Source organism: Typopeltis vanoorti, chromosome 3 (assembly GCF_054136105.1).
Source record: "Typopeltis vanoorti isolate ZY-2024b chromosome 3, IOZ_Tvanoo_1.0, whole genome shotgun sequence".
In the NCBI taxonomy this organism is placed as follows: Eukaryota; Metazoa; Arthropoda; class Arachnida; order Uropygi; family Thelyphonidae; genus Typopeltis; species Typopeltis vanoorti.
In genome coordinates this window covers 102,689,289-102,716,073 of record NC_143551.1, presented here as the reverse complement: position 1 = coordinate 102,716,073, position 26,785 = coordinate 102,689,289, and the positions used below count along the sequence as shown (strand labels likewise).

The 26,785-nt window shown below is 35.7% G+C and overlaps 1 protein-coding gene across 1 annotated transcript in view; it reads left to right on the top strand.

Annotated features, from left to right (window-relative positions):
- Positions 1-26,785, top strand: part of LOC150108433 (dnaJ homolog subfamily C member 2) — a 337,407-nt gene that overhangs the window by 121,040 nt on the left and 189,582 nt on the right. The window contains exon 7 of the mRNA XM_090415844.1: positions 1,902-1,967. Coding sequence (XP_090271970.1) covers positions 1,902-1,967 — 66 coding nt within the window. The remainder of the gene's footprint in view (positions 1-1,901; positions 1,968-26,785) is intronic.

Genomic DNA, 26,785 nt, shown 5'->3' with positions numbered 1-26,785 from the left:
ACAGAAGCTGTCTTTCTTCCTTTCTACTATCAACATATGATACGTTACCACCTCTTTCCTTACCAGGTGTATATCAATTACTCTGCTAATGTCATTTATTCCATTTTAGACAGACTGGCTGTTCTGCCTTGCCAAGAATTGAAAAACATGAAAATTTTTGGAATCTGACAAATCTAGCCTTGCTTCTCGTGCTATTAACACTAGGCACAGAGTTCTTTGGAACCAGACAAAACTTCTTCACTTTAGCAAACTCAAATTTGATTGTCATTTCCTTGAAGCATATTAAATGTTAAGAAATTATCCAAACCTGAACTGATCAGACTATATGCCAATATCCAAGTTTTGGGAAGTGATCACTATTAATTGTTCAATCACTATTAATTGTTCATAAGTTTTTTAATTAATAATTTTTATTTAATCTATGCGACTATACGAGCTAATATGTGTAATTTATGACTAGTTTTTTTTATTCATCTTTTCAATGTAGTTAATGGATGATGTCCATGTAATGTTGGATGAAATATATTGGAGTTTTTGAATAAATTCTATATAATTTTTGTTACATGTGTAAGCCATGAAACTTACTTTCACAGTTTACAGATATATTACTCTTTCCTTATAGTCTTAATTGCTTTGCTGTAATCAAAAAATGAAACAAAAGCAACATGCAGAGTGAGTGGGAGTATTGTGATCTTATATCCAAACTTTTGCATAATTTGAATGAGATTCCCAATTTGATTAGCTAATTTGCAATTATAGTAAACTTGTAGAGATTTTGTGAATAATTTATTATAGTAAAGAGTTTAGTGAATTTACTTCAGGATAACATTGTCGATGAAGTTTTATCTACAATAGTTTGTCCTGAGTATGTCCTGTGTATAAGTTATCTTTTCCATTATGACATGAGTAAATGAGTTTATTAAATATTACACTACTTGAGGAGTAAAATTCTGTTGGAACTGTGTATTTTTTTCTTTCATTAATATTTTTAAAAATTGTTTATATTTTTGCTGAGCTTAAGAATGATCAACTGTCAGTCCCAAAAAACACTATTGAAATGCAGAATACAGTTCCCCGTGTCTCACTGAAAAACTAAAACAGGAGCTAGTGGTGAAAGTGTACAAACTTTGTTTACTATCATGTGTGGACAGACTTATGTGTTCATCGTACAATTTGTTTATTTTTTAATGGTATATATTAAACACAGAAAAATAAGTAAATAATTAATTTATTAACTTATTGCTGATATTTCCCCGGTGTTATAACCAGCATCTTCAGAGCGCAAAAACACAGTTTGTCACAACATCACAACTAGTTCGTTGATTACACAATGTTGTTATAGTCTTGCATATTCTGACAAACTGTGTTTTTGTGCTCTGAAGATGCTGGTTATAACACTGGGGAAATATCAGCAATAAGTTAATAAATTAATTATTTACTTATTTTTCTGTGTTCTAATATATACCGTTAAAAAAAATTTATAATTTGTTTACTTTCAGTAATGCTATTATAATCAGAAACTGCTTTCTTTAATAGAGATATGTGCTTACTTTGCTTGGTTCAGCAGTATATTCTTCTTCAAATTTGTATAATTGCCAAAAATTTCAGGTTTGAAATTTTTGAAACTCTTCCTTCAAAATAGCATTTGATCTCCAGTCAATAATGAATCTGTGAATTACATAACTAACTTCTATGTGAGCTGTTGCAGGTTTCTATCGGTCAGATAATGAAAGGCAGAAAAACAATTCCAAATGAGATCATGTCTCTCAAGCGTTGTATGCTATTGCTGTCAAAAAGTTTTGCTTCTTTTCAACTGAACAATTAATTTTTTCACAAAAATTGTTCAGTTAATGCATTTTGTATATATATATATTGATTTGAATAATATTAATTCTTCATAGGTATGACTTTGATTCATGGCGAGAATTCTCATATTTAGATGAAGAAGAAAAGGAAAAAGGAGAAAAGTGAGTTGTTTCAAAAAAAATTATTTAATGTTGCTCAGTATAATTTATTTCTTAGATTTATTTGAATTCAGAATGGTTTATGTGTAATTAAACAGTATTTTTCACAGCACCATTTCATTAAATTGAGTTAAATCAAGATAGGATATTGAAATATAACTGTTTATTACGAAATTTTCTACACCTGTATTTCATTTCCCAATTTCAAAAAATTGGGAAATGAAATACAATTTCTTAGGGACTAACATTCAACTTAGGAGTAAAATAGTATATACAGCTGATATGAACCCAGTGGTTGAAAATGAAACATTCTGGACATTAATACTGTACAGCATCAGGAAGACTGCTGTTCATCAAATTCTTGATTATGTACCTTGGGAGGGGAGGGGATTTAATAATTGGAATCGAATGGAATGATTTCCTTTTCATCCTTGCAGATGGTAGGGGACAGCTACGCTACCATACTAGGGAAGTGACTATGAGCAAGATGGTTTCTCATTGCCTTCCCTGCCGTGCTATGTTCTACAGTTGTATCCTGTGTGTTCATGGGTCTGGTTTGCCTGTTTGCGGGATGAAACCCTACTGTCCATGCCCAAGACTGGCTAACTTGGCTATGGCTGAGGAAGATCCCTCTCATTTCTGACGGGAATCAAACCTAGGACACTCCTTCCCAGGCATATGGTTGCAAAGCACACAGCCACTAGGCTAACCGCACGGACATAAAATGATTACTAGATGAAAAGTTTATATCACTGCTAACTTCCTAACAAAAGTTTGCCCACAAATTAATTTGCTATCTTTCATGACTCCAATATGGTCAGAACATATATTTTGGCCATTAATAAATAACATAAATGGATTACTTATGTGTATATTTTTATCATCATCAAATTCCTGCCATATACCCTCAAAGGGTGTATAGGATATGATAGTACTACATGAAAAATTTACATCATTACTAACTTTCTATCTACAATTTTCCTCCAGATCAGTCTGTTACTTGTCAAGACTCCAATAACTGAGAGGAGACCTCCACATAGCCTTTAACGGAATGCGGAGAACCGACCAGGGCTTCTGACCTATTGTCCAATCCTCACCTTCTCGTGGTGCACCCTGTTGGGTATCTACTTTGATACTGAATGAACGAGGATGGGCTGGCAATTTGGGATTTAGCCAACCAAATTGTATTCTTATTGGTTAAACCAAAATAAGAAATGATGGTACAACATGACAAAATTTCATGCCGGCTGGGATGTCGCCTGGTTAAACAAGGCCTCCGTTGTTTTTGACAGGGAACCAGGGCAGACAGCAAAAAGTCAGCTACTGGAACAAATTTGTAAACACACCCCAACTCTACATCACCAGAGTTAAAGATCGGTACTATCAATGTAAGAAGCCTGAATGGCAAAGAAATGGAGCTAGCTGAGGAATTAGATAAGTACCAGATCGACATAATAGGGGTGACTGAAACAAAAAAGACAAACTGGTGAGATCTTTCTGAGCAATAAATACAAAATGTTATATACAGGCAATGACAATCAAGGAAAAGAAGGAGTAGCCATAGTATTCAACACAAAATACAAGGCTAATCTTCTTGAATGGCAGTCAGTCTCAAGTAGAGTAATGTGGTTCTACTAAGGTAGAAGTGGAGGAATTTTTTGAGGCTTTAGATAAAAAACTGACACAATGAAAAGGAAAAGTTGGTCCATGTTGGGGATCTAAATAGCAGAGTAGGAAATGATTGTCGGACATAATAAAATATTGTGGGAAAATTTGGAGAAAAGAGCAAAGCTAATAATAATGGCAAATATATGTTGGATTTCTGCTCAGGACATGGACTGGTTATTACTAGCACCATGTTCCACCATAAAAATGTGCACAAATTCACATGGAGAGAAGAGGCAAGGAATAAGAAAAGTCTCATCGACTATGTTATTTTTGATAGTGATGTTTTCTCCCTGGTGCAGGACACCAGAGTGTACAGAGGATTTGAAATTGGAAGTGATCGCTATTTAGTCTTGAGTAGGATAAAATTGAATTTCATATTGAAAAGAAAAACATGTAAGAAAGTTTTAAAGCGAATAAATGTTGAGCAGCTCTCAGATGTGAACTGCAGGTTAAAATACACAAAGATTATTGAAAAAAAAATGAGTTTGAGAACAGGAATCAAACTTTGGAGATTCATTGGCAAACTCTGAAGAAAACATTGATTGATTCTGCCAGAGAGGCATGTGGTGAGGTTGTCTGCAAGGATAAAAAAATCAGAACTCCCTGGTGGACACAGAAAGTTAAAGAGGCAGTGAAGGAAAAGAAGAAAGCATATCAAAAATTCCTGTCAAATAAGTCAGCTTGTGCACTTAGAAAATATAGAGACAAATGCAAGAATGCTAAACACTGTGTAAAACTAGCTAAACAAAAGTCATGGGAGGACTTTGGCAAGAATATAGAATATAAATATCAAGAGGGGGCAAAATATTCTGGAGGTTGTTGAAGAAGCTTAGGAATGGAGGAAAGATTGCTGTAAAAGGAGTTAGAGCTGATAAAGGTGACATGAAAACAGGAGAAAAAGATATCCTTGAAGTATGGAGTAATTACTTTGAAAAACTGCTAAATGAAACAAGCAGTGATGACAGCACAGTGGTAAAAAACACTGACCAGGCATGCTGTCAGGAATACATATCCATACTTGAAGTAGAAAAAGCATCAAAGGCAAGGCTTGAAATGTGGAAAGGCAGCAGGAGTAGATGATATTCGACCAGAAATGCTGAAGGATGGTGGTATAAAAGTCTTACAGTGGCTGCACTGCATAGTTCAGAAAGCCTGGACAGAGGAACGAATTCCCGATGATTGGAGTAGAGCTCTCATAGTACCCATATATAAAAAAGGGAAATAAAACTGAATGTGAGAATTACAGAGGTATTTCCCTACTGAATGTTCCTGGCAAGATCTATGCAAGTATACTTGAGAAACGGTTGAGAAGAATTGTGGAAGAAAAGCTTGGTGAAGAACAAGCCGGATTCAGGCCACATAGAGGTTGTCAGGATCAGATCTTCACGTTACAACAAATAGTCGAGAAAGCATGGAAATATAACAAAAATCTGTATTTAAGTTTTGTCGATTTGGAAAAATCATATGACAAGGTGCCAAGAGCGAAGCTATTCAATACGCTGCAGTTACAGGGTGTTCGGGATAAATTTGACAGTTTCGTAAGGAAAAAGAAAATCTTCTTTGTATCTATTAAATTTAATGAATTGACAAAAAAACATTACAGGCAGAGTTAATTACAATACTATCAACAAGATTTACTCAAAATAACCACCATTAGCATCGATCACAGCTTCAATTCTGCTTCGGAACCTCGAACAAGCTGATGCTACAGTCTCCCTGGGAAGGGCCGCAAAAACTGTTTTAATTTTATCCATTAACTGGGCTTTTGTATTACTGGAAGTGCGATTGGTGTCTTTTTCAACTGCGCCCCATACAAAATAATCCATGGGGTTAAGGTCTGGGGAGTTTGGAGGCCAAACATTTGGACTGGTGAAGTCGTAGAAATTTTCAGACAACCATTTTTGACTTTTCCCAGAGGTGTGGCAAGGGGCCGAATCCTGCTGCCATACATACGGCCTACCATTGGCTACCCTTGTTATCCAGGGCTTGACTACAGTTAGCAACTCCACGAACAAAGCCCGAATTCCAATGCCAGGGTTCTTCAACACCTGTTCCTGCAGATTTGCGAGGAATTCTGCTGTACGAACGCAATCAGATCGTCTGCTAGGGATCTTTCTTCTTGCTACATCCTCGTAGTCACCATTGCAAGTCTCTAGTTCATGCCTGATTGTTTTTACTGTATTCAGGGAGCATTGGGCAGCAGTCGTAATATCCTTATTTTGATGGTGGGCACGAATCATCATGATACAAGTTATTCTCTTCCATGATTCAGGTGGGTTCCAGCTATCCATCCTTTCTGACATCTTGTATATGAATGAAGAAGGGTCCAAACTTTTAAATGAAGAGAAGTGTGTGTTAATACATGTAACTTACGGAAAAATATAATTAATTATAAATATGTCAAATTTATCCCGAACACCCTGTATATGGTGTGAATGGGGCATTATATCAAGCAATACTTAGTCTTTATTTGAGTTGTAAGTCAGCAGTTAGAATTGAAGGAAGTACAGGAAGATGATTTAATTTTAAATCTGGTGTGAGACAAGGATGTACATTATCCCCTCTGTTATTCATTATCTATATGGATCACATTATGAAGGAAAGTGGTATTAAACATGATATCAAAATTGGAGATGTTAATGTCAGCTCTTTGCTTTATGCAGATGATGTTATACTTCTAAATAAATCTGCTACAAGTCTGCGAGATTCTCTGACTAAATTGAATAACTGTTGTAATAGATATGGTATGAAGGTCAGCAATAAAAAGACAAAGACAATGAAAATAGGCAGAATCATTGAAAATGTCAACTGTGTTGTGAATGGAGAACCTGTGGAACAAGTAAAACATTTCAGCTACTTAGGCACGATTTTTACTGAAGATGGTAAATTAAATATAGAAGTAGACAACAGAATCAACAAAGCTAGTATGGTGGGAAGTCAATTGAATAAACTCATATGGAATAAGAGAGAAATTAGTCGGAACACTAAATTAGCTGTATACAAGACAGTGTTCAAACCAGTTTTAACTTATGTATTGAGAGTTGGGTCAGAAGTAAAACACTTGACCAAAGAAGACTAGAGACTGCAGATATGAGAGTCCTGAGAAAGATTAGAGGCGTGAACAGATGGCATCAATGGCAATATCATATTAAAAATGAGGATATTAGGAAAGAACTTGATATTGTCAGCATCCAGGAATGCGTTAGCAGAGCTAATCTCAGGTGGTATGGTCACTTAAATAGAATGGGAAAGAAAAGATTAGCAAAACAAGTGTTCTCTGCTAGGTTGGCAGGAAAACAACCCAGAGGAAGACCAAGATATAGGTGAATTGATACGGTACAAAGTGCTTTAGACGATAGAAATATAAGATCTGATAATGTTGGAATTTTGACAAGTAACAGACTGATTTGGATGAAAATTGTAGATAGGAAGTTAGTAATGATGTAAATTTTTCATGTAGTACTATCATATCCTGTACACTCCTTGAGGGTACATGGCAGGAATTTGATGATGATATTTCTGTCGTCTAAGGCACTTTGTACCCTATCAAATCACCTATACCTTGGTCTTCCTCTGGGTTGTTTTCCTGCCAACCTGGTAGAGAACACTTGTTTTGCCAATCTTTCCTCACCCATTCTGTTTAAATGACTATACCACCTAATATTAGCTCTGCTAATGCATTTCTGGATGCTGACAACATCAAGTTCTTTCCTAATATTCATGTTTTTAATATGATATTGACATTGATGCCATCTGTTCATGTCTCTAATCTTTCTCAGGAGTCTCATATCTGCAGTCTCTAGTCTTTGGTTAAGTGTTTACTTCTGGCCCAGCCTCTCAGATCCATAAGTTAAAACTGGTTTGAACATTGTCTTATGCTGCTAATTTAGTGATATGACTAATTTCTCTCTTATTCCATATAAATTTATTCAATTGACTTCCTACCATACCAGCTTTGTTGATTCTGTTGTATATTTCCATATTTAATTTATCATCTTCATTAAAAATCGTGCCTAAGTAGGTGAAATGTTTTACTCGTTCCACAGGTTCTCCATTCACAACACAGTTGACATTTTCACCGATTCTGCCTATTTTCATTGTCTTTGTCTTTTTATTGCTGACCTTCATACCATATCTATTACAACAGTTATTCACTTTAATTTAAGGAATCTGGCAGACTCGTAGTGGATTTATTGATAAGTATAACATCGTCCGTATAAAGCAAAGAGCTGACATTAACATCTCTTCTGATGTCATGTTTAATACCACTTTCCTTCATAATGTGATCCATATAGATAATGAATAACAGAGGGGATAATGTACATCCTTGTCTCACATCAGATTTAACATTAAACCATCTTCCTGTACTTCAGTTCTAACTGCTGACTTACAACTCAAATAAAGACAGTATTGTTTGATATAAAGCCCCATTGACACCATATAACTGTAGCGTATTGAATAGCTTCTCTCTTGGCACCTTATCATATACCTTTTCCAGATCAACAAAACTTAAATACAGATCGTTGTTGTATTCCCTTGATTTCTCAACTATTTGTCGTAAGGTGAAGATCTGATCCTAATAGCCTCTCTTTGGCCTGAATCCAGCTTGTTCTTCACCAAGCTTTTCTTCCACAATTCTTCTCAACCGTTTCTCAAGTATACTTGCATATATCTTACCAGGAACACTCAGCAGGGAAATACCTCTGTAAATCTCACATTCAGTTTTATTTCCCTTTTTATATATGGGTACTATGAGAGCTTTACTCCAAACATTGGGAATTTGTTCCTCTGTCCAGGCCTTCTTAACTATGCAGTGCAGCCACTGCAACTTTTATACCACCATACTTCAGCATTTCTGGTCGAATATCATTTTATAATCTACTCCTGCTGCCTTTCCACAAATTAAGCCTTTGATGGTTTTTTCTACTTCAAGTATGTATATGTATTCCTGACTGCATGTCTGTTGATTTTTTTTTTACCACTGTGCTATCACTGCTTGTTTCATTTAGCAATTTCTTGAAGTAATTATTCCATACTTCAAAGATATCTTTTTCTTCCATTTTCATTTCACCTTTATCATCTCTAACTCCTTTTACTGAACTCTTTCCTCCATTTCTAAACTTCTTCAATGAGTTGGGGTGTTTTTTCAGATTTGTTTCAGTAGCTGACTTTTCACTGTTTACCCTGGTTCCCTCGTGAAAACAACTGCGGGGGGGGGGCTTGTTTAACTGGTCGACACCTCAGCCGGCATGAAATTTTGTCATGTTGTACCATCATTTTATAATTTGGTTTAGGCCAATAAGAATTACAATTTGGTCCTCTAAATCCCTAATTGCCAGCCCATCCTCGTTCGTTCAGTATCCGGGTAGATACCCAACAGGATGCACCACGAGAAGGTGAGGATTGGACATTAGGTCAGAAGCCCTGGTCAGTTCTCTGCATTCCTTTAAAGGGGATGTGGAGGTCTTCTCTCAGTTATAGAGCATCAGTAAATGGTTTTGATCAAAACCATTTACTGATGGCGAATTCCTTAAAGATTGTTTGATTATGTCTGCTGAACTTCTTTGTCCTGACAAACAATTATTTAAAAATATTAGTTTGTCAGCCAACACGCTAGCAGAACGTATTAATGAAATCACTAGTGATTTACGATGTCAGTTAAAAGAAAAAATGTATAGATTTTGCAGCATTCTCAATAGCAGTTGATGAGAGTACTGACATCACAGATATAGCACAACTTGCCGTTTTCGTACAAGGTGTTACTGATGACCCTTAAGTGCCCCGTATATTTTTATTAGTATATTTTTTATAAAATTTTTGCCCTTATATCAAGAGCATCCTCAGCACGACTAGTAAAAATAACTTTAAAACAAGCAAAAAATAGAATTAAATATTAAAATATAACAAAGTAATAATTAAATAACTTAAATTTAAATAACAAACAACAAAAATAAATAACAAATTATGGAATTTGTATAGAAGAACTTATTGTCCTTTGGTAACACAAATTTTGAATCTTTAGAAAGCATACTTAATTTTTGAGTAGCAAGAGGCCGTCCTGAGATATTAATGACTGTCTTTTTAGGATCTCCAGTGGATGAAACAGAAGGGTGATGATGACTAATAAGATAATTAAATTTTTGTGTGAACTTTTCCTGCAAAGCAATAAATATTTTATTTGCAATTGAAATATGCTGCACTATTTCTAATAAATCTGTGGTAGAGTTGCAATTAGTCTGTCATGAATATATCTAATTTCATTATTTCATAAGGCCATCCTGAGATATTAATGACTGTCTTTTTAGGATCTCCAGTGGATGAATGAGAAGGATGATGACGACTAATAAGATAAAGTTTTTGTATGAGTTTTTCCTGTAAAGCAGCAAATATTTTGTTTGCAGTTGAAATATGCTGCATCATTTCTAATAAATTTGTAGATAGAATTGCAATTAGTCTGCCATGAACATATCTAATTCATTTTTTAATAAGGCTAAGCATATTTTGGCTTCAGACAGCTGTAAGATAAGTAACGATATACCGACTCATGCATAAATCTTTTTAGCTTTGGAAGATAATACTGAAAAACCCTTGGTACCAGGGCAAAAATTTTATATGAAAAAAAATATATACGTAATTAATCCATTTTATGTTATTTATTAATTATCATGTCTTGCATTCCTATACATCAAGTTATTTCATAGTTTTATGGAGAGCTAGCTTCAAATTTGTGCATTGGCTAGTAGATTGCTACTTATCTTACAGCTGTCAAGCCAAAAAATGCTTAGTCTTATTCTTCTTCCTCTTTAAATCACTTTTATCCCACTTAGTGCAGGGTCCGCTATGATTATGTGACTGTGGGAAACACCAACTAGCTTGTCTCAAAGTCTGCATTTGGGGGGGTGGGATGAGGAACTTAAGACACCAGATAAAGGTTCCTCATGTCTTGGATGGGAATTGAACCCAGGTCTTTCCAAGCAAAGGGCTTCATCTATATTGACTGAGCTACAGAGGCTCACCTTAGCTTTATTAAATAATGAAATTAAATATTATATAAATGAAGTGGATATTAAATCCAACATCATTTCAAAGCCAAATACAGAAACTATAAAACATTTGTGCAAAAATTGACCACAGAGCTTGTGGGAATACACTGCTGTCATACTACGAGTTGCCCTAGCTGAAACTTATAGGAAGTGATGAATGTTCAAAGTGCCTGTACATTTGCCTCCTATTGGTTCATTTTGATAAGGTTTCACTAGTCTGACAGCTGTTTCAAACTCATTGGTTTTCGTTAGAGACTGGGCAGAAACCTAAGGGAGCAAAAACTCAGTACTAAGGAACTTGAAGCATCGGAGAGGTGTATTTTCCGTAAGCAAACTCTCGGTTGGTGAGTAAAGTATTTACTAAAATAAAGACCCAAAAGGCTTCATTTCAGTGATGCAAAATTATATAAATTAAGTGGATATTAAATCCAACATAATTTCAAAGCCGAATACAGAAACTATAAAAGTTTCGTGGGAAAATTGACCAGAGAGCTTGTGGAAATAAACCGCCACCATACTATGAGTTGCCCTAACCCGACCTTATAGGAAGTGATGAATGCCCGTATATATTTGCCTCCTGTTGGGTTCATTTTGATAAGGTTTCACTAATCTGACATCTGTTAGGTTAGAGCAACTCGTAGTATGGGAGTGGTGTATTCCCGCAAGCTCTCTGGTCAATTGTCACAGGAAACATTTGTAGTTTCTGTATAGCTCAGTGGAAGTGACGCTTGCATCCACTGTGCTTGGTCGCTCTAAGTTAGTCTTAAGTTCAAGTCTAGTCACCGACTGGAGGAACTTTTTCTAAGCCTTTCTTCGACCGGTTCCCGAGGTAGTTGATCTCTGGGCCGTGCGGACTTTTCCTTCCGGAAACTCGGGTTTTTCATCCCATTAACTCAAGAAAATCGACTGTAGTACCCACATTATTTCAGACTAACATATCTTGTTAGGGTTAGGTACCAAGAGATGGCAGCACTTGTTTGCTAGCCTCTTCATCGGTGGCTGCTATAATTAGTGATAGACATGGGCCAGCTATCTCTGATTGGTTGCCAGTGGAGATTGAACTCCCACTCAGTCTCCAAAAAGCTAGATAGGGTATAAAGCATCGCCTACTCTCTATAAGAGAATAAAAGGCATTAGCTGATTTTTTTGAATTCAGCGGTGTATTCCCACAAGTCAACTTTTGCACGGAACTTTTATAGTTTCTGTATTTGGCTTTGAAATGATGTTGGATTTAATATCAACTTGAGTTATATAATTGCATTGCCAAAATGAAGCCTTTTGGCTAGATGTTCATGATGGACTAGTTGCAACTCTATCTACAGATTTATTAGAAATAGTGCAAGGTATTTCAACTGTTTCTGAGAACAACATATTTGCTGCTTTGCAAGAAAAACTTATACAAAAATTTAATTATCTTATTAGTCGTCATCAGTCTTCTTTTTCATCCACCGGAAATCCTAAAGAGACAATCATCATTAATATCTCAGGACAGCCTCATACTACTCAAGAATTCAATGCACTTTCTGCAGGAGTTCATTAATTAAGATCAACACTTTTCACCATCGTATCCAGTTCACTCTTGAATCAGAAGATAACAATCGGATTGCCTTTTTAGATCTATTAGTTTTTCTTATTTCTTGTGTCTTCTCTCCATGTGACCTTGTACACATCTTTATGTTGGAACATTGTGTTAGTAATGACTAGTTCATATCCTTATCAGAAATCCAGCAGATACTTACCATGATTATTAGCCTTGCCCTTTTCTCCAAATATTCCCAACACATTTCTCTATGCCTGGTGGGATTCACTTCTTACTCTGTTGTTCAGATCTCCAAAAATTCCACTTTTTTTTTTCATTTTTCTTTATGTCAGCCACCTGCTCTAGTGAGTTGTACAATTCCTCCACTTCTTCCTTAGGAAATCCTTCTGTGGAACCATAGACACAAATAAGGTTTCACTGTCCATTTCCCATTTTGAAGTTTGTCCACATAACTACTTGAAACTGCCTTCTGATCAAGAAGTTTATCTTCATGTTGGGTGTTGAATGCTAACATTATTCCATCTTTACCTTGATCATTATTGCTCACATATAACATCCTATACTTATTATTTCATAATATCTGTTTCAGTGATGCATTTATGTCCATCTCGTACATTTTGAGTTCTTCTGCAAGCTCAATTTTCTTTCCATTGATACCTCCTTATATTGATGGTTGCTGTCTTCAATTTTCCAATGTTGGGTTTGTTCTTCCTCTTCTAGATGTTGAGTTTGAGTTTGTTACAGTCACTGACTTTTCACTGCTCACTCTGGTTCCCTGACAAACAGCAGGGCTTTGTTTAACTAGGCGATGCCCCAGCCAGCATGAAATCTTATTATATGGTATCATCATATTATTTTTTCAGTTTAAGCCAATAGAGAGTAGAGTTTGGTCAGCTAAGTCCCAAATTGCCAGCACATCCTCATTTGTTCAATATCCAATGGATACCTACTAACAGGGTACGCCACATAAAGGTGAGGATTGGGCATTACTCCAGAAGCCCCAGTAAGTTCTATTCCTTAAAGCAGGTCTCCTCGCAGTTATTTGGATTTGATCCTTAAGCGATCCATTTATTCTGTAATAAATGGCATGTATATAAAATATAAATGTGTACAATAATTTGTAATAAAAATATTATATAGCATCAAATATAAAAAAAAAAGTTTTACATAGCAAATATCTCAACAATATATGTGAAAAATGTGAATTTCATTAAATAATTAAGCTTATTTGCATGTTAGGTAAATGTGTATAAAAAAATGACTGAATATAAAAATCTCTTAAGTATTATGTTATGTCACTGTTAGTAAAAGTGCTGGAATGCCATATTGCACACTGTTCAACAAAAAAAAAAAAAAAAAAGCACTGACTAAGGGTATCCTCCCACTGCATGTTCCCCTGCTCTTTTCTCTTTAACTCTTATCACCAGTATGACAAATTAGATATAATGTCACTGTGGTTAATATTAAAAAACAATCCTGCAAAAAATCCTCCCAAAAATTGCAAGCATAAAATTAAAGAATGTTGCAAAAGATATCATCTGCATCCATTTCATCAACATTCATGGCATAAACACCAACCTAAATGATTTTCTTTAAATGAACACATTTAAGTTGGTGTTTACATCACTTACAGGCATTTGCAGTCAGTCTTAACTGTTCAAACCAAGCTCTACATGATTGCTTCCAATACATATTAGAGCTTTTAAATTGAAGTTGAGTTATCTGTTTTCATACAGAGGTGGAAAGGTTTGACATCCTGCAAAGCAGGCAAACCGGCCATTAGAATATATGCAATCAAAAGATATATACACTGGTCTCATTGCCTCAGTTGCTTTGGTTGTAAATCCAAATAAACCAAACCAATCCTTCCACCACAAGTGTGCTTTTGTGCCATCAGATGTACCTTGCCAGAGGATGCCCAATATTAAATCTGGTCTATTTGAAATGCTATGGCTGTATGTTTTGTTTACTCATTATCATTCACTATACTGCTCCTTCAGTTCTGAAATTCATTCTGATCTCTGACTTATTATCCTTGAAGCTCAATTTCTTGTAACCAACTATCTAAACAGTAACATTATATTTCTTGGTAACTTTAATGTTCACAACTTAAACTGGCTGGGTGCTTAAGGATCAAAACTATATAACTGAGAGAACTCCATACAGCCTTTAAGGGAATGTAGAGGATGACTGACCAGGGCTTCTGAGCTAATGTCCAATCCTCACCTTCTTGTGGTGCACCCTGTTAGGTATCTACTTCGATATACTAAATGAACGAGGATGGGCTGGCAATTTGGGATTAAGCTGACCAAATTGTATTCTTATTGGCTTAAACCAAAGTAAAATGATGGTACAACATGACAATTTCATGCTGGCTGGGGCATTACCTGGTTAAACAAGGGCCCCAACCCCCTTCCATTGTTTTCACCATGGAACAAGGGTAGGTAATGAAAAGTCAGCTACTGGAACAAATCATGAAACACACTCCCAACTCAACATCACCAGAGTTCAAGATAGGTACTATCAACATAAGAAGCCTGAATGCCAAAGAAATGGAACTAGCAGAAGAATTGAATAAGTTCCAGATCCGACATAAAAAGGATGACTGAAACAAAAAAGACAAACTGGTGTTACAAAATGTTATATTCAGGCAATAATAATCAGGGAAAAGAAGGAGTAGCTATAATATTCAACACTAAATAAGAGGCTAATCTTGAATGGCAGGCAATATCAATTGGAGTGATGCAGACAAATATCACAACTGGACAATGAGACTTCTTTGTGCCTCTGGTCCCACAGAATGTTCTACTAAGGTAAAAGTGGAGGAATTTTTTTAGGCTTTAGAGAAAGCAACTTGCACAATGAAAAAAGAAAAGATGGTCTTTGTTGGAATCTAAATAGCAGAGTAGGAAATGATTATCAAGCATACAGAAATATTTTAGGAAAATTTGGAGAAAAGAGCAAAGCTAAGAATAATGGCAAACACCTGTTGGATTTCTGCTCAGGACATGGGCTTGTTATTACTAACACCATGTTCCAACATAAAAATATGCATAAATTCACTTGGATTGAAGAGTAAAGGAATAAGAAAAGTCTCATTTATTGTAATTGTTGATAGTGATGTTTTCTCACTGGTGTAGGACACTGGAGTGTACAGAGAATTTGAAATTGGAGGTAATCACTATTTAGTCTTGAGCAGGATAAAACTGAATTTCATATTGAAAAGAACATGTAAGAAAGTTTTAAAGTGAATAAAAGTTGAGCAGCTCTTAGATGTGAACTGTAGACCAAAATACACAAACATTATTCAAGAAATAATTGAAGAGTTTGAGAACAGGAACCAAACTTTGGAGATTCACTGGCAAAACCTGAAGAAAACATCGATTGAATTCAGCCAGAGAGGCATGTGGTGAGGTTGTCTGCAAGGATAAAAAAAATCAGAATTCCATGGTGGACACAAAAAGTTAGAGGTAGTGAAGGAAGCATATCGAAGTTCCTGGTGAATAAGTCAGCATGTGCTCCTAGAGAATGCAGAGACAAATGTAAGAAAGCTAAATACTGTGTAAAATTAGCTAAACAAACATCATGGAAAGACTTTGGCAAGAACATAGAAAGTAAATATCAGAAAGATGGCAAAATATTCTGGAAGCTGTTGAAAAAGCTCAGAAATGGAGTTAAGTGTACTGTGAAAGGGATTAGAATGATAAAGGATCAGTGGTGGCCGGTGAAATTTTAAGTGGGAGTGCTGCCTATACAAAATAAAAAAAATAATAATTATTTTTTTCCTAATCAGTAAATTAATTATTAATATTAATATTAATTTATTAATTAATAAATTAATTAATTAATTAATATTAATCAGTAACCAATTTATTAATAAATAAATCTACAGATTTATTTATTAAAATATTAATATTAATAATTAATTTACTGATTAGGAAAAAAAGAATTATTATTTTTTTATTTTGTATAGGCAGCATCCCCACTTAAAATTTTACTGACCGCCACTGTAAAGGATGAAACTTGAGAAAAGATATCCTTGATGTTGGAGTAATTACATCAAAAATTGCTAAATGAAACAATCAGTGACGGCACGGTGGTAAAAAAAAAAAAAAACACTCAACAGGCATGCAATCAGAAATACATATTCATACTTGAAGTAGTAAAGTCATCAAAAGTCTTAAATGTGGAAATGCAGCTGGAGTGAATGATAATTGACCAGATATGCACAAGTATGGAGGTATAAAAGTCTTGCAGTGACTGTACTGCATAGTTCAGAAGGCTTCGACAGAGAGACGAATTTCAGATGATTGGAGTAGAGTTCTCATAGTAGCCACATACAAAAAGGTAAATAAAACTGAATGTGAGGTATTTCCCTACTGAGCATTCCTGGTAAGATTTATGAAAGTATACTTGAGAAACGGCTGAGAAGGATTGTGGAAGGAAAGCTTGGTGAAGAACAAGCTGGATTCAGGCCAAATAGATGTTGTCAGGATCAGATTTTCACTGGGAATATAGTCAGAAACCAAATTGATTACTTGCTAATTAATCAATGATTTTGAAGTTCTATAAAGAGTAGAAAAACCTATCCTAGTGCAGATATTGCTTCTGACCATAACCTACTGGTGGCAGAGTTAAAACTTAGACTGAAAGCTGTACTTAAGAAGCATCAACAAAAAAGGTTTGATTTAGGAAAATTAAAAAACACAGAGATAAAAAACAAATTGAGTCAAGAGCTAGCACTTATCAAGAATGATGACATCATGAGGATTGATGAGTCATGGGACAAATTAAAATCTGTATTCATAGAGAAATGTACCAATGCCTTGTGTCCTAATAGAGCAGTAAAAAAGAAAGATTGGATAACTGATGAAATTCTTTCTCTCATGGATCAATGCAGATTGTATAAAAATCATAGTCTAACAAAATATAAAGAGTTTCAGAAAATTGTTAAAAGCACAAGAACAAAGAAGCAAAAGAAATCTGGATGAATGAAGAATGTAAAGAAATAGAAATTCTACATGAAAAGCATGACAATTTTAATCTACACAAAAAGCTGAAAGAGACCTCAGGTATATTTAAGAAAAAACAATTCTGTATCCTTCGAAACAAAAAGGTAGAAATAATATCCGAAAAAGATGACAAAATACAAGAATGGGTGAAATATATAGAACTCTTTACTGATAACAGACAGAGCCCAGAAAATACTTATGAACATATGAAGGTCCATGCATTCTAAGATCAGAGGTAGAATGTGCACTAAACTCAGCTAAAAATGGTAAAGCCTTGGGCCTGGATAGAATACCAGCAGAAATAGTAAAGTTATTAGAAGGTGACAACATTAATATATTAGTAAAGCTATTTAATAAGATCTACGATACAGGCATAATCCCTCAAGACTGGTTACAGTCCACCTTCATCATGCTACCTAAAAAAGCAAATGCAAAAACTTGTAATGACTATAGAATGATCAGCCTAATGAGTCACATTCTCAAAATGTTTCTAAAAATAATTCAAAAAAGAATATACAGAAAATGTGAAGACACTATCAGTGATACCCAATTCGGCTTTAAAAATGGTTTGGAAACAAGAGAGAGGCTCTTTTCTGTTCTCAGATCTTATTCCAAAAATGTATTGACCAAAAGAAGGAAATATTCATTTGCTTCATTGACTTCGAGAAAGCATTTGACAAAGTTCAACATGCTAAAATGATTGCACTATTAAAAATAATTGGATTAGATGGTAAAGACATCAGGATTATTGGAACCAAAAGGCATCTGTTCAAGTTGATGACATTATTTTAGACTCCATTAAGATCAAACGAGGAGTAAGGCAAGGATGTGTGCTGTCACCTCTTCTTTATAACATATACTCAGAAGCCATATTTCAAAAAGTCTTGAAAGGAAGGGATTAATGTAAATGGTGAAATCATTAGGAACATCCGATATGCTGATGAAACAGCTCTCCTGGCTGACAATATTCAGGATCTTCAAAATCTTCTAGAACTAGTGAATGAAGAGAGTGAAAAAATTGGATTAAAAATAAATATCACCAAAACTAAATTCATGGTCATAAACAATGAACCAATTCTTAATTCAGCACTTTATTTAAAATGGAAAACAAATAGAAAGAATGGCAAAGTTTAAATATCTTGGATGCTGGTTAAATGAAGATTGCAATCCAGAAATGGAAATAAAAGTTAGAATTGAAATGGCAAGGAAAAAATTTTCTCTTGATGAAATCAACACTGTGTAACCGCAGTTTAAATTTAGAGCTTAGACTATGCATGATTAAATGTTATGTATGTTCTGTACTGCTGTATGGTGCAGAAACTTGGACCTTGAAGCCTTCGAGATGTGGTTATACAGACGCATGTTAAAAATCCCATGGACAGCAAAAACTTCTAATCAGGAAGTACTGGAACAAATGGGGAAATCACGTGAATTTTTAGATACCATAAAAAAAAAGGAAAACTTCATATCTTGGTCACCTACTTCATAATGAAAAATATAAGATACTTCCATTTATCTTCCCTTTTATAATCAATTGAAGAAGAGGACAAGGAAGACGAAGAAAATCTTGACTGGCAAACAAGTGGGCTAGCATGAGCTCTGAGAGACTGCTCAGAGTGGCTAAGAATCGCTCAGAATTTGCCAAGGTGGTTGCCGACCTCCGATAGGAGACGGCACTTGAAGAAGAAGAAGCCTTCGAGATGTAGTTATACAGACAATTTTAAGGAAGTTAGTAATGCTGTAAGTTTTTCATGTAGTACTATCATAATATCCTGTACACCCCTTGAGGATACATATCAGGAATTGATGCTGATGATCAAAAAAAGAAGTCTCTGCACAGCATGGAAGCAAACCCATATTCAGATGATCCAAAGTGGCTCCATTTTTTCAGTTTTACTGACAGTGATTTAAAGCAAATTATTCATCATCCAACTAGAATACCAGACAATCATCTCTACTCACCTGACACTAGATCTTTTATTTACCAGTTCTCCTTCCACTTCCATGTACTCCTTCCACTGTTTAGGTAATCTCTTTTCTTAGTAACCCTGGTCTTAATCTCATGCAGGTTTCTTCTGTTTCGGAATGCCTTCCCATCAACCATTCACATGATGACATATCCTTTGTCTCTACACTGCTAAGAGAGAAGATCTTTGAGATTTCTCCTTTTCTTAGTCAGAATATTGTCTTTCTTCTTGTTTGGTTGCTTGTTGTGATTATGTTACAGAAATTATGAGGAGTGCCTTTGCGTGCCACTCTGGTCAAAATTCTCTCCTGTTATCCAATCCCTAATTTTTCAAGAAGTGTGCCAAGGTAGGTCAAACAAAATAGTATATCATAAGTAATTTGAGACAAAATCTCCAGCTGCATTTACATCCTACACTGATGCTCACATTAAAAAAAGAAAGTCTGATGTAGAGAACTCCTCCAGCACCAATATCGGTGTGTTTTCTTGTCCTTTGGTGTAGTTGTTAGGTGCAGTTTATGTCTGTGCTTGCTCTCACCTTTTGCTCAGCTAGATGACGGTATTGCAACATTGCCTAAAGATATAATTTATTTCTTGGCATCATCCTTCTTATCCAACTCCTGGATAGATGACCAAGTCAAATCACCTGCATCTTCACCTGGAACATTTACCTTACATGCCTCCTATAACCTTCTGCTAGAAAGACCTCAGAAGAATCTTGATCAACTCAGATACTAAACAAGCTTCTTCTCCTGATGTATCCCCACTTGCTGTACTCAAGAGATATGTACTCAGCTGGCACTCTCTGCACAGCATGGAAGCAAACCCATATTCAGGTGATTCAAAAAAAAAAAAAGAAAAAAAAAGCGCCTAAAATAGTGCCTACATTTTTTTTGTGATTTCCACCCACAGAAGGAGTTTTGCAAACCTGTAGGCTTTTGTACCATGGGTAGGTTCAAGTTTTATTTGTTTTCTATTTTTATTAATTATATGAGGGTGGTCTGAAAAGTTCTCGGCCTAACAATGAAAATACAAATTTATTCTATCCCTGTAGTGGTTCTCAGTAAGAGATGCAAAATACCTCTCTACAGCTGCAGTCACTTCTTGATTTGAAGAAAAACGCTGACCAAGGAAGAGTTTTAGTTTTGGGAAGAGATAGAGGTCAGAGGGAACGAAATCTAGGGAATAGGGTTAATGGATTTTTTACAACACTCAAAAAGAATTAAAATAGAATTTAATACTTCCTATATTTTGTCCTAGTCACTAGGACATCTACGGGGATTACAAAAACAATTAATGTAACATATACACAAATAACAAACAATACTAAGCCCAACCACGTGGGTGACACTAAAGTCCTATCTAGGTAGAGCGCCCTCTAAGGGCAGTAGTAGGTGGCCTAGAATGTAAGGTGGGAACTCTGGTGATGAGTGTTTCCCAAATCTTCGGAAGCTTAATGCAACCATATTTATTGAGATTTGGTTGGTTTTTGAGAGCTGCTGCTGCTTCTAAGAAAAGTCTCTCTTTCTTGAATTTGCTGTGGTGGTTTTCATCCATGATACCCTGTGGGTGGTGTCCAAAACATGGTCAGCCAAGCCTGAATGGCCATAGTTGTGTTTGAAGATGTAAGACTTGTGTTCCTCTAGACAGATGGATGCTGATCTGCCTGTCTGTCCAAAGTACGCCAGCTTACAGGAACAGGGTACTTTGTAAACTCCAGGCAGAGAGAGAGGAGGGAGCTGATCTTTTGTAGAACGGATAAGGGTAGCCAGTTTGCGGTGGGGCTTATATGCTGTGTGTAGGTTGTACTGTTTTAGTATCTTGGCTATTTTTTCGGATGTGCCACGGATGTAGGGTATGGTGATGGCATTTTTAAAATCTTGTTGACGAGAAGGACGGGGAATGGGGAAGGAGTTGATTATTTTTTTGATACTTTTGATTTGATATCCGAGAAAATAGCCAAGATACTAAAACAGTACAACCTACACACAGCATATAAGCCCCACCGCAAACTGGCTACCCTTATCCGTTCTACGAAAGATCAGCTCCCTCCTCTCTCTCTCTCTCTGCCTGGAGTTTACAAAGTACCCTGTTCCTGTAAGCTGGCGTACTTTGGACAGACAGGCAGATCAGCATCCATCTGTCTAGAGGAACACAAGTCTTACATCTTCAAACACAACTATGGCCATTCAGGCTTGGCTGACCATGTTTTGGACACCACCCATAGGGTATCATGGAAGAAAACCACCATGCTCCACCACAGCAAATTCAAGAAAGAGAGACTTTTCTTAGAAGCAGCAGCAGCTCTCAAAAACCAACAAAATCTCAATAAATATGGTTGCATTAAGCTTCCGAAGATTTGGGAAACACTCATCACCAGAGTTCCCACCTTACATTCCAGGCCACCTACCACTGCCCTTAGAGGGCGCTCTACCTAGATAGGACTTTAGTGTCACCCATGTGGTTGGGCTTAGTATTGTTTGTTATTTGTGTATATGTTACATTAATTGTTTTTGTAATCCCTGTAGATGTCCTAGTGACTAAGACGAAATATAGCAAGTATTAAATTCTATTTTAATTCTTTTTGAGTGTTGTAAAAAATCCATTAAGCCTCCAACATGATGTCCTCACAGCACTTAAGCCTCTGCACACATAGGGAATAGGGTGGATGTTCCAACAATTCATAGTGCAAATCCCTTAATTTTTCTATTGCCAAAACATCTTTGTGGGCAGGTGCATTGTCCTGATGAAAGATGATTTTTTTCTTCTGCAAACACGGTCTTTTCTCACGAGTTTTTTCTTCTAGTCTGGTTAAAAGATCGGAATAATATTCCCTGGTTATTGTTTTACCCTTTTCAAGATAATTAATAAGCAAAATGCCTTTAGCATCTCAAAACACCGATGGCATAGCCTTTCCTGCTGATGGAACCGACTTTGTCTTCTTTGGCGCTGAACAACCAGCTTCTGTCCACTGTTTTGACTGCTGTTTGGATTATGGTGTAATGGTGAATCCAATTCTCATCTATATATGTAATAAATCAATGCTCAAAATCAGTTTTATTCTCATTAATACACTTCAAGCACTCTTCAGAGATTTTCATGTGAGTGCATTTTGATCTGCTGTCAGCAAGTGCAATACCCATCTTTGCACAAAGCTTTTTTATTTGCAATTCTTCATGCAAAATATATCCTACATGTTCTTTTGAAATGCCTATAGTCTTAGCAATTTCATGCATTTTGACTCGCCAATCGATACCATATCGTGCACTTGATCAATGATTTCTGGTGGTGTTACACTTTTTGGACGTCATTCACGTGGATCATCTTCAAGACTGTTACAGCCTATTTCTTAATTGTCGAAAATGAAGGTGAAGAGTGCCCATAAACTTTTATGAACTTCGATTAAATTTCTTTTGGCGTTAAACCTTCTTTTACAAATAATTTTATAACTGCACAATATCAATTTTATCCATTTCAAGGGATACAGACAACACTTTTGCTTCAGACAGCTGTATAAAACAAACTACTTGATAGAATGACTTACAATTTCACATGGATGCTTATGACAGATGTACCAACTTAGAAAAAACAAAATCTTGCCGGATAGTGTTGTTATCTAAGGTCGAGGCCGAGAACTTTTCAGACCACCCTCATTTATATATATATATATATTTGTATTTTTTTATTTATTTTTTACATAATTCAGAAACCCCGCTCTAGAGACCAAGGCCTTCAATAAGCAGTAGTCTCACACCTGCCAACAATGTTCATCTTCCACTTAAAGACAATCATGAACATCCATGCTCATGGCAGGATTTGAACCCACAGCCTGTTTGTTGAAGAGCAAATATGCTAACCACTCAGTCAACCAGGCCAGTCAACTGAGAACGTCATCAGTCAACTTCAGCCCCCCCCCCCAATTTATTCATTTATTGAAGGCCTGAAGTGGCTTGAGAAAATTCCATGTTTGATTTTAAAAAAGAATCTTTAGCCTATCTAGGGTACTGATGTACTCTAGGGTTACAACCTCTAATGGATTGGAGAGACATAAAAAAAACAAAAAAAAACTGGAGGACTGTCATCTGATCAGTGACCTACTAGTATGGATTCTGCCAGTCAATATCTGCAGTAGATTTCCTTGCTTACACCAACCACTAACCTTTGGATATGTGACATGGAAAAGTTTAAAGAAGTCCAAGGCATAGAATTTGGCATCAAGTTCTCAGCAAACTGCCTTTTTTTATGGTCTTCCTTCCACTTAATTGGATTACCAGCCTTTTCTTGAGCTGTTGAATGTATTGGTGGAAGGTGCTCTCTTCATATTTTTCTACCAATGCCAGTATTCCTCAGTCCTCTATTATCTCACCCATTTTCTTCCTCCTATATATAAAACATCTTTTCGCATTGACCTCAAACTGTAATCATAGTTTTGCTGATAAAACTCTCCATTCTTTCTACTTATACAGCCAACTTGTGGTGTTCAAGTATTTCTATCTTCAAGATCATCTATAATCATTGCCCTGAACTCTTATCTTCATACCATCCTTCAGTGGGTTGATGACAGACTGGTCATCATCTTCAGTGCTTCCAGAACACAGTTGTTATTGTTTTTTTTCCTCACAGAAAAGACCTTACCTTTCATAAAGTTTATTTTTTGGACTAACACTTATTCCTAGTCTCTTCTGGTATTAACACATCACTTCTCTGGTGTGTGCTCAGCTTCTAAAAATTTTGAAATTTTTTTTGACTCAAGGTGTTAGTTTTCATCCCTTCAGGTATTAAATCTATACAAATCGCAAATCTGTCCAACTTTGGAATACTACTCTGACATATTTGTGGTGGTGCACCAAAAACCTTTCTAATTCTTGATGCTATCCAGAAGAGGTCAGCTCACCTAATTGACATTTCCTGTCTTGCAATTCTTCCATTCACTATCTCACATGTGGTATTTCTGAATTATGTCTCTTCTGCAGATTTCCATGGTGCTGTTAAACCAACAATAATATAAGCAGCAGCTGTTCAGCATCCTTTTTACAGTTGAATTTTCCAACACCTACGTGCTGCTCCTGTTCTTTTATTCCATTTACCTCTGTTCTATGAAACAGGCTTCCCCAAGGACATCCTTCAGCTCTTTAACAAGGATATTATTATTTTGGTAACTACCATGGAGTCAGTAGACGTATGTATTCATAAGTGTTACATTTTTCTCTTGATCCCTGCCAACCACATACAGCATCCATTACTATAGCTCTTGCAGCCTCTTGTGTGTAGGAGTGATATATATAAATCATATTCTGGCACAAAATTGACATATCATGAAAACCTTGTGACAGTTTTTGCCATATCAAGTGATGAGAAAAAGGATAAACAAAATTCTTACCAACTGAGATCCTCAATTGGTAAGAATGGATACAATGCTGAAATGGTTAATGAAATCCTATAAAATATATGCAAAGAAAACCTCCAATCACCAAAATGATCACAACACCACTTCCATGATTTTCCATCTATTAAAAATGTAACAGATAAAACAGACTTGTTCTTCAACAACACAACATGAAAGTGACATTCACACCATTGAAGAAAGTATTTTCAACATTAGGATCATATTACAGATAGGCCACTTGTTAGAAATCCATTTAAAAGAGCATTTTCAAGATTTACAGAAAAGAACTTAAAATCAAGTTTGGTCTTTCTTGAAACAGTTGAAATATACGTAGTAGTAGTGGTCTGGTCACATAGAACAATGCCATGCATAGAGTTTCAACACTGTGTATATATATATATATTCATAAATTTAAAGAAGCCTCAGAGATGATCAGGCATCCAACACAATAAGAATGTAGGTCTGATACTTGACCAGCTATGGACCTCATTTAAAAACATCTAAAATTCACTAATGTATGATGCATGATATTGAAATCAACTCAACAATGAAGCTGACGTAATAGGGTTTGTATTAATGTCATCTCAGTTAATTCATTCCTGAAGAAGCATTTCATTGTGTTTATGAGAAACTACTTGAATAAATTAAATTTTTTCATGTAGTAATAGCATTAATTTAATACATTATGAAGAACAGCCATAGTAGCCTTCAGTTGATATAACAAGGGAATGTATTTAAGTTTTGAATATTTTCCTCCTATGTATAAATGATCTTTTTGCGCAGAAAGGACGTATTGTTGAATTCTATGTTCTACTCCGATGTATATTCTAGCTGTTGACTGAGTATAAATTCGAACACAGAGAAAATTTATTTTTAACTGCACCACCCTATGTTCTAATTTGCATAAGCAACGTTGTGAAATCGACCATCAGCTAGCACAATATTGTTATCAACTTAATTCAGGCTGAAATTCTCCTTGTTATTTATATAGGCTTCCCGCTAAGATTCAAACTATTTTAATGAGCGGTGCAATGAAAGAAATCAGGCAAATACAAGGTTCAACTAAAAAAAAAAAATATTTAATGCTTTAACATATAAATTTACATTAAAACAAGAATTTCTAGAATTACATAACTAAGCATGACTTCAGCTGTGAAGTTTGAGCCTTGATCAGTGAGGAGTGTTTGGGGTTGCATATCTTGAAATGATCATCTTAAACAATTTGTTTGCCACTGTTTGTGCAGTCTGATCCTTCATAGCTGTGGCTTCTGGAAACCTAGAAAACACGTCAATTACAACAAGTATATACTTGTTTCCTTTAGAACTAGTTGGCACTGGACCTATGATGTCCATGGCTATAACTTGAAATGGGGATAGGGAAAGGTTGAAGAGGAGCCTTTCCACCGTAACTTGATTTTCTTTGACACAGATAGCATGAAGACACATAGTTCTCAACGTCTCGTCTCATCCCTTTCCACACATATGTTTCTTATTCTCCCCCATCTCCGAAAGAAGACCTGCTAGATCAGCATCATCAAAGGTATGCAATACCCAAGGAATCATGACAGTAGGAACTACTATTTTGTTTTTCCAATTTCCAGTGATATCCTGTTTTGCTAATAGGAGGCCATCATCATCCAAGAATAAGGAGTGAAGAAAAGCGTGTTCCTCTAAGATTCTCTCCCTTTTCTTGATTTGTTGATATATTCGTCCCCCATGTGGGGTTTTGTTTTTGTGCATCTATAATGGAGAATATGCTCCATTTCTGAAGGTGTGGGGTTTTGCTCCTGTTTTCTTCTCCCCCATCTGCTTTAGCTATCAAGTTTATTATCTCTCTCTCTTTGCACTGGTGCCTTCATCTACTCTGTCATCTGAGGCTCTGGATAAGTAGTCAACAACCACATTAAGTTTTCCAAGAATATAGCTTATCTGTACTTGGAATTCTTGTAACTCTAAGGCCCACCGAATAATTCATTGGTTTTTATCCTTCATTGTGGATAAGAAGGTTAGAGGTTTATGGTCAGATCTCAAAAAAAATTTTTGTACTAGCAACATGTATCTAAATTTTCCTAAGGCAAATACAATAGCTAGTGTTTCCTTTTCAATAACTGAGTAATTTCTTTCCAATGTAGATAGTTTTTTACTTAAGAATGCAAGAAAGCAAAGGGTCTAATTTCTCCTTCCTTCTTTTGTTCAATTACAGTGG